This window comes from Lonchura striata, chromosome 31 (genome assembly GCF_050655825.1).
Source record: "Lonchura striata isolate lonStrDom1 chromosome 31, ASM5065582v1, whole genome shotgun sequence".
NCBI lineage: Eukaryota > Metazoa > Chordata > Aves > Passeriformes > Estrildidae > Lonchura > Lonchura striata.
This window is the reverse complement of record NC_140733.1, coordinates 5,749,352-5,758,158: the sequence shown is the minus strand read 5'-3', so window position 1 is coordinate 5,758,158 and position 8,807 is coordinate 5,749,352. Positions and strand designations below refer to the sequence as shown.

Genomic DNA, 8,807 nt, shown 5'->3' with positions numbered 1-8,807 from the left:
TCCTCACCACAGGCGGGCCGGCCGCCATTTTACTCACACGTGCGTCGCATTGCGCATGCGCAGCTTATGACCACACCCCCGCTCTGTCTTAGCCACGCCTCCGCTCCCTCTTGGCCCCGCCCCCGCCTCCGCCGCGAGCCACGTCGCGCGCGGGCCGGGCGGTGCGCTCGCTCCTCATTGGTCAGAGGGCGCGCGGGTGCCCGCCCGCCGCGTTCTGATTGGTGAGCGCGCAGGCGCTGCCGGCGGTGATTGGCTGCTCCTCCCGGGGGCGGGGCCGGCGGTCGGGGCGCGCGGGCGGTCATGGCGGGCGCCGGGGCGCTCCCGCTGCTGCTGCTGCTGCTGGCGGCGGCCGGGGCCGCGGGTAGGGGCAAAAACCGCCGCGCCCTGAGGGGGAGCGGGAGCTTGTGAGGGGAACCCGGCCGTGCTCAGGGCTCTGAGCGGTCCTGGGGGCTGTGAGCGCCCGGCGGGTCCCGCCGCGTTCGGGTCCTGCGGGGCTGTGAGGGGATGGAGGGGAGAGCGGGTGCCGTGAGGGGGTTGAGGGTTCCATGAAGGACGATTGGGGTTCCATGAGGGGAAGGTTTGGGGGTCCCATGAGGGGACTGGGGATTCCACAAGGGGGAGGATCGGGGGTCCCATGAGGAGAAGTATTGGGGGTCCCATGAGAGGATCGGGAATTCCATGAGGGAAAGGATCGGGGATTCCCTGAGGGGATTTCATGAGGGGAAGGATTGGGGGTGCCATGGGGGGATCTGGGGTCCCATGAGGGGATATTGGGGATCGCATGAGGGGAAGGATCAGGGGTTCCATGAGGGGAGGGATTGGGGGTCCCATGAGAGGATTGGGGTCCCATGAAGGAACCGGGAATTCTATGGGGGAAAGGATCGGGGGTTCCCATGAGGGGAAGAATTGGGGGTCCCATGAGAGGATTGGGGTCCCATGAAGGAACCGGGAATTCTATGGGGGAAAGGATCGGGGGTTCCCATGAGGGGAAGAATTGGGGGTCCCATGAGAGGATTGGGGTCCCATGAGAGGATTGGGGTCCCATGAGAGGAAGGATCAGGGGTCCCATGAGAGGAAGGATCCGGGGTCCCATGGGGGGGATTGGGGATCCCATGGGGGGAAGGATTGGGGGTCCCGTGAGGAGAAGAATTGGGGGTCCCATGGGGGGAAGAATCGGGGGTCCCGTGAGAGGATCGGGGGTCCCATCAGGAGAAGAATTGGGGGTCCCATGAGGGGAAGGATTGGGGGTCCCATGGGGGGAAGAATCGGGGGTCCCGTGAGAGGATTGGGGTCCCATGAGGAGAAGAATTGGGGTTCCCATGGAGGGAAGAATCGGGGGTCCCATGAGAGGATCGAGGGTCCCATGAGGGGGATCGGGGATCCCATGGGGGAAAGGATTGGGGGTCCCATGGGGGGAAGAATCGGGGGTCCCATGAGAGGATTGGGGTCCCATGAGGGGGATTGGGGGTCCCATGAGGAGAAGAATTGGGGTTCCCATGGAGGGAAGGATCGGGGGTCCCGTGAGAGGATCGGGGGTCCCATGAGGGGAAGAATCGGGGGTCCCATGAGAGGATTGGGGTCCCATGAGGAGAAGAATTGGGGGTCCCGTGAGAGGATTGGGGTCCCATGAGGGGGATCGGGGGTCCCATGAGGGGAAGGATCAGGGGTCCCATGAGAGGATCGGGGGTCCCATGAGAGGATTGGGGGTCCCATGAGAGGATTGGGGTCCCTGAGGGTCTCGGAGCTCTGGGCTGCCTTTAGGGGTCCCCCAGAATGGGGGTCCCGGGCCCTTGGGGGGGTCTGTTGGTGCATTTGGGGAGGGGCTTGGGCAGCTTGGGTGAGCCTGGCTCCCACGGGGGGGCTCAAGCGAGTGGGGGTCCCTGGGGTGCTCTGGGACAGCTTTAGGGGGGTGTTTTAATGGGGGTCCCGAGGCTCTGGGGGTCCCTGGGGTGGGTGGGGGGTTTTGGGGTGGGGTCCCTAGGGTGGGTGGGGTGTCCTTGGGGTGGGGTCACTGGGGTCCCTAGGGTGGGTGGGGGGTTTTGGGGTGGGGTCCCTGGGGTGGGTGGGGGGTTTTGGGGTGGGGTCCCTGGGGTGGGTGGGGTGTCCTTGGGGTGGGGTCCCTGGGGTCCCTAGGGTGGGTGGGGGGTTTTGGGGTGGGGTCACTGGGGTCCCTAGGGTGGGTGGGGGGTTTTGGGGTGGGGTCACTGGGGTCCCTGGGGTGGGTGGGGGGTTTTGGGGTGGGGTCCCTGGGGTGGGTGGGAGGTTTTTGGGGTGGGGTCCCTGGGGTGGGGTGGGGGGTTTTGGGGTGGGGTCACTGGGGTCCCTGGGGTGGGTGGGGGGTTTTGGGGTGGGGTCCCTGGGGTGGGGTGGGGGGTTTTGGGGTGGGGTCACTGGGGTCCCTGGGGTGGGTGGGGGGTTTTGGGGTGGGGTCCCTAGGGTGGGTGGGAGGTTTTTGGGGTGGGGTCCCTGGGGTGGGGTGGGAGGTCCATGGGTGCTGAGGGGGGGGTTCCCCAGGGGTCCCCCATCCCATTTGAGCCTCCCCCTCCCCAGGCGAGCCGTGCCCCGAGCCCACCATCGCCCCCTCCTACTACACCACCTCGGACGCCGTCATCGCCTCCGAGAGCGTGTTCGTGGTGGAGATCTCCCTGGTCTGCAAGAACGGCGCCCAGGTGGGACCCCCGCGGGCTGGGGGGGGGTGAGGGACCCCCCAAAATCCCCCCCTGAGCGCCCCTTCCCCCGCAGAACGTGGCTCTGTACGCGGACGTGAACGGGAAGCAGTTCCCGGTGACCCGGGGGCAGGACGTGGGCAGGTACCAGGTGAGCCCGGGGGATTTGGGGTGGTTTTGGGGGGCTTAGGTGCGTTTGGGGATTGTTTTGGGGGGCTTGGGTGCATTTGGGGGTTGTTGTGGGGGGGTCAGATGAATTTGGGGTGGCTTTGGGGTGCTCAAGTGAATTTGGGGGTTGTTTTGGGGGGGCTCAGGTGAGTGGGGAGGACCTGGGGGGGGGTTAAGTGGCTCAGGTGAGTGAGGGGATTCCTGGGTGGGTATTTGGGGGGCTCAGGTGAGTGGGGGGGGTGCCTGGGGGGTATTTGGGGGGTTCAGGTGAGTGTGTGGGGGGTCTCAATAGGGGTTAAGAGGGGATTTTGGGGGTCTCAGGTGCATTTGGGGGTTGTTTTGGGGGGTTCAGGTGAGTGGGGAGGACCTGGGGGGGGGTTTAAGTGGCTCAGGTGAGTGAGGGGATTCCTGGGTGGGTATTTGGGGGGCTCAGGTGAGTGGGGGGGGGTCTCAAGAAGGGGTTAAGGGGGGATTTTGGGGAGCTGGGAGGGTTTGGGGGTTGTTTTTGGGGGCTCAGGTGGGTTTAGGGGGCCTCAGGTGAATTTGGGGGATCTCAGGTGAGTTTGGGGAGGCTCAGGTGAGAGTTTGTGGGACCTCAGGTGAGTTTGGGGGGGCTCAAGTGAGTTTGTGGGACCTCAGGTGAGTTTGGGGAGGCTCAGGTGAGAGTTTGTGGGACCTCAGGTGAGTTTGGGGGAGGTCAGATGAATTTGGGGGATCTCAGGTGAGTTTGGGGAGGCTCTGGGGCTCCGGGGTGAATTTGGGGGGGGTCCTGGTGGTCCCAAAGCCCCCCCAAATTCCCCCCCAGGTGTCCTGGAGCCTGGAGCACCGCCAGGCCCACTCGGGCACCTACGAGGTGAAGTTCTTCGACGAGGAGTCCTACAGCGCCCTGCGCAAGGTGGGGACCCCTCCCCAAATCTGGGGGGCTCCCAGGACCCCCCAAAACCCACCCTGATCTCCCCTCCCCCCTGAGGCTGAGCAGGAGACACCCAGCACCCCAAATTCAGCCCCAAAATCGAGGAGAAAATCAAAATTCAGCTTCAAAATTGAGGAGGAAACCCCAAATTTCAGCCCAAAATTGAGGAGAAAAACACAAATTCATCCCCAAAATTGAAGGGAAAAACACAAATTCAGCCCCAAAAGTGAGGAGCGAGCCCAAATTTAGCCCCAAAGTTGAGGAGGAAAACCCAAATTCAGTCCCAAACTTGAGGAGAACCTGAAATTTAGTCCCAAAATTGAGGAGAGAACCCCAAAATTGAGGAGAGACCCCAAACAAAGCTGCAAACTTGGGGAGGAAACTGAATAAACCCAAAATTGAGGAAAACACAAATTCAGTCCCAAAATTGAAACAGAAACTGAAATTTAGCCAGAAAACTGAGGAGAAAACTCAAATTTAGACCTGAAATCGAGGAAACCCAAACTCAGCTCCAAAATTTAGTGGGAGCACACCCAGCACCCCAAAATAAGGAGGTGACCCCAAAATTCAACCCGAAAAAATGAGAAGGGCACCCCAAATTGAGTCCCAAAAAGGAGGGGGGACCCCAAATTGAGCCCCAAAAATGAGAAGGGCACCCGAAATTTAGTTCCAAAAAGGAGGGGGCACCCCAAATTCAGCCTCAGAACTGAAGGGGGCCCCAAACTCGAGCCCCAAAAAGAGGGGGGGACCCCAAAATTGAGCCCAAAACTGAAGGGAGCCCCAAATTGAGCCCCAAAAGGGAGGGGGGGACCCCAAATTGAGCCCCAAAAGGGAGGGGGGACCCCAAATTGAGCCCCAAAAGGGAGGGGGGACCCCAAATTGAGCCCCAAAAGGGAGGGGGGACCCCAAATTGAGCCCCAAAACCGAGGGGGACCCCAAATTGATCCCTGCCCCCAGGCCCAGCGGAACAACGAGGACGTCTCGCGGATCCGGCCGCTCTTCACCGTCAACGTCGACCACAGGGTGGGTTTGGGGGGGATTTTGGGGGGACCCCCCCAAATTTTGGGGTGTTTGGGGGATCCCCCACCCACTTTGGGGGGGCTGGAGGGGCCCTGTGGGGTTTTGGGGGGAATTTGAGGGGATTTGGGGCTGTTGAAGGGTCCTGGGTGGGGGTGGTGGCGGTGAGAGGTGAGTTTGGGGTCACTCAAGGATTTTTTGGGGGGACGGGGGGGATTTTGGGGGGGGTCCCACTGGAATTTTGGGGTTTTCCAGGACTTTTAGGGGATCCCGTTAGGATTTTTGGGGTGTCCCTCTGGAATTTTGGGTTATTCCAGGATTTTTGGGGACTCACATTGGGATTTGGGGGGTGTCCCACTGGAATTTTGGGTTATTTCAGGATTTTTGGGGGGGTGTCCCTCTGGGATTTTGGGGGATTTCAGGATTTTTGGGGGATCCCATTGAGATTTTGGGGGGTCCCTCTGGGATTTTGGGTTATTCCAGGATTTTTAGGGTACCCCATTAGGATTTTTGGGGGGGGATCCAGGATTTTTGGGGTGTCCCAAACCTTGCGAATCCATCCCCGAGCCTTTAGGATTTCCTTTTTTTTGGGGTGAAATTTGGGAATTTCCCATCCCCGGGTGGGATTTTGGGGAGCCCCGGAGCCCTGCGGGGTTTGGGGGTTTTGGGGTGTCCCGGGGGGGTTTTTGGGGTGCTCTGGTGACCCCAAATTCCTCACAGGGGGCCTGGAACGGGCCCTGGGTGTCCACGGAGGTGGTGGCGGCTGCCATCGGGCTCGTGGTTTATTACCTGGCCTTCAGCACCAAGAGCAGCATCCAGGCCTAAAAAACCCTAAAAATACCCCCAAAAAACCCCAAATATTTTGTGTTTTACAACAAAAATAATACATCCCCAAACAACCCCAAAAACCAACCCATAACCTCAATAAACCCTAATAAAAATCCAAAAAACACCCCAAAGTTCTTGTGTTCTACGGCAAAAATAACTCATCCCAAAAACCAATCTATCCCCTAAAAAACCCTAAAAAAACCCCAAAAAACACCCCAAAACCTTTCTGTTCTACAGCAAAAACAACTCATTCCAAAAACCTACTTATCTCCCCAAAAAAACCCTAAAAAAACCCCAAAAACCATCTCCAAACTCCTCCTGTCCTACAGCCAAAAAACCCATCCCAAAACAACCCCAAAAACCCACACATCCCAAAAAAACTCTTCCTGTCTTATCCCAAAAGAACCCCAAAAACCACTAAAAAAATCCCAAAAAACACCCCCAAACTCCTCCTGTCCTACAGCCAAAAAACCCATCCCAAAACAACCCCAAAAACCACGCCAAAAAAACCCCACCCAAAAAAAAAACCCCAAAAATAGCCCCACCCCCCTAAAAAACCCAAAACCACCCCAAAAAACCCCAAAACCAGCCCCACCCCCCCATAAAAACCCCCAAAAAACCCAACCCCCCCCTCAAATCCACCCTCACCCCAAATTCTCGCGCCCCAAAAGGGAATCCAGGGGTGACCCCCAAATTTGGGGGTGGGGAAAGAGCAGAGACCCCAAAATCCCAAATTTGGGGGATGGCGAAAGAGCAGAGACCCCAAAATCCCAAATTTGGGAGATGGGGAAAGAGCAGAGACCCCGAAATCCCAAATTTGGGGTTGGGGCAAGAGCAGAGACCCCAAAATCCCAAATCTGGGGAGTGGGGCCAGAACAGAGACCCCAAAATCCCAAATTTGGGAGATGGGGAAAGAGCAGAGACCCCAAAATCCCAAATTTGGGGTTGGGGAAAGAACAGAGACCCCAAAATCCCAAATTTGGGAGTGGGGCCAGAGCAGAGACCCCAAAATCCCAAATTTGGGGGATGGGGCAAGAGCAGAGACCCCAAAATCCCAAATTTGGGGATGGGGAAAGAGCAGAGACCCCAAAATCCCAAATTTGGGGGATGGGGAAAGAGCAGAGACCCCAAAATCCCAAATTTGGGAGATGGGGAAAGAGCAGAGACCCCAAAATCCCAAATTTGGTGGTGGGGAAAGAACAGAGACCCCAAAATCCCAAATTTGGGGGTGGGGCCAGAACAGAGACCCCAAAATCCCAAATTTTGGGGGTTTGGGGTTGATTTGTTCTGGGGGGGGTCCCCAAATCCCCCCCCCGTACCCCAATAAAAGTGTCCCCCCAAATTGGGGGTCCGGAGGGGGCGTCTGTCCCCAAATTCCCCCCAAATTTTGGGGGATTTTCCTCTTCTTCGGAGCTTTTCTGCCCTGATGACGTCAGAGCCGCCCCTCGGTGACGTCACCGCGAGGTGGGTGTGGTTTGGGGGGTCCCGGGGGGATTTTTTGGGGGGGGGGGCCCTTGGGAAGGGGTGGGGGGGAGAATTTTCCAAGAATTTTGGGGAACTTTTGGGAATTTCCCGGAATTCCAAGGCCGGGATTGCCGGGAATGGGAGGAGGGGGAGGGGCAGAGCTCCAAACCCCGCCCCTCCCCCACCCTCCCCTCCCCCCAAACACCGGGGGGGGGGTCCCCCAAAAATCCCCAAAAATTTGGGGTGAGGGGAGATCCCATTCCCCCTACATTGAGAATTTGGGGAGGGGGGGTTCTGCTCCCTCAAATTTTGGGGGTCATTTCCCCTCCCCCCCAAATTTTGGGGATTATTTCCCCTCCCCCCCAATTTTTGGGGATCATTTCTTCCCCCCCCCCTCCAAATTTTGGGGGTCATTCCTCTACCCCCCCAATTTTTGGGGGTCATTTCCCCTCCCTCCTCCAATTTTTGGGGGTTTTTCCACTCTAAGGTGACCCAAATAAATTTTGGGGGGTGGTCCCAGGTATTTGGGGGGGGGTCCTCAAACATTTGGGGTTTTCTCTCCCCCTCCCCAAATCCAGATCCCAAAACCCCATGGGGGAGGTTTGGGGGGGTCCCTTGGTCCCCTAAACCAGGGGGTCTCACCCCAAAATGGGGACCCCAAAACCCCTGGGGGGACCTTTGGGGGTCTTTCCCCCCTAAATTGGGGGTCTCACCCCCCAAGTGACCCCCCAAAACCCCCCCTTGGGGGTCCCTTCCCCCCCAAATTGGGGTCTCACCCCCAAATCGGGGGTCTCAACCCAGAATCGAGACACCAAATCTCCCCTCGGGGGTCTTTGCACCCCCAAATCGGGGGTCTCAGCCCCAAATCACAACTCGAACCCCCCAAATCAGGGGTCTTACCCCCAAATCTCGACCCGAACCCCCCCAAATCGGGGGGTCTCAACCCCAAATCGGGGGGTCTCACCCCCAAATTGCGATCTGAACCCCCCCAAATCGGGGGGTCTCAACCCCAAATCGGGGGGTCTCACCCCCAAATCACAACCCAAACCCCCCCAAATCGGGGGTCTCACCCCCAAATCGGGGGGTCTCACCCCCAAATCGCGACCCAAACCCTCCCAAATCGGGGGTCTCACCCCCAAATCGGGGGTCTCACCCCCAAATCACAGCCCAAACCCCCCCAAATCGGGGGGTCTCATCCCCAAATCGGGGGTCTCACCCCCAAATCACAGCCCAAACCCTCCCAAATCGGGGGGTCTCACCCCCAAATCGCGACCCAAACCCCCCAAATCGGGGGTCTCTCCCCCAAATCGCGACCCAAACCCTCCCAAATCGGGGGGGTCTCATCCCCAAATCGGGGGTCTCACCCCCAAATCTCGACCCAAACCCCCCCAAATCGGGGGTCTCACCCCCAGATCGGGGGGTCTCACCCCCAAATCGGGGGTCTCCCCCCCAAATCGGGGGGTCTCATCCCTAAATCGGGGGTCTCACCGCCAAATCGGGGGTCTCACCCCCAAATCACAGCCTAAACCCCCCCAAATCGGGGGGTCTCATCCCCAAATCCGGGGGTCTCACCCCCAGATCGGGGGTCTTACCCTCAAATCGGGGGTCTCACCCCCAATTCGCAACCCAAACCCCCCCAAATCGGGGGGTCTCCCCCCAGATCGGGGGGTCTCATCCCCAGATCGGGGGTCTCACCCCCAAGTCGCCCCCCCAGGTTCCGCTTTCCCGCCGCCCCCCGCCCAGGGCGTGGC

General features: G+C 59.3%; 1 protein-coding gene across 1 annotated transcript; it reads left to right on the top strand.

Annotated features, from left to right (window-relative positions):
- Positions 1–283: 283 nt before the first annotated feature.
- On the top strand, positions 284–5,723 carry SSR4 (signal sequence receptor subunit 4). The gene is made up of 6 exons (XM_077789740.2): positions 284–361; positions 2,551–2,669; positions 2,743–2,817; positions 3,640–3,729; positions 4,705–4,770; positions 5,485–5,723. Exons 1-6 carry the CDS (start codon positions 301–303, stop codon positions 5,587–5,589), a joined length of 516 nt encoding a protein of 171 aa, XP_077645866.1. The 5' UTR covers positions 284–300; the 3' UTR covers positions 5,590–5,723.
- The last annotated feature ends 3,084 nt before the right edge of the window (positions 5,724–8,807 follow it).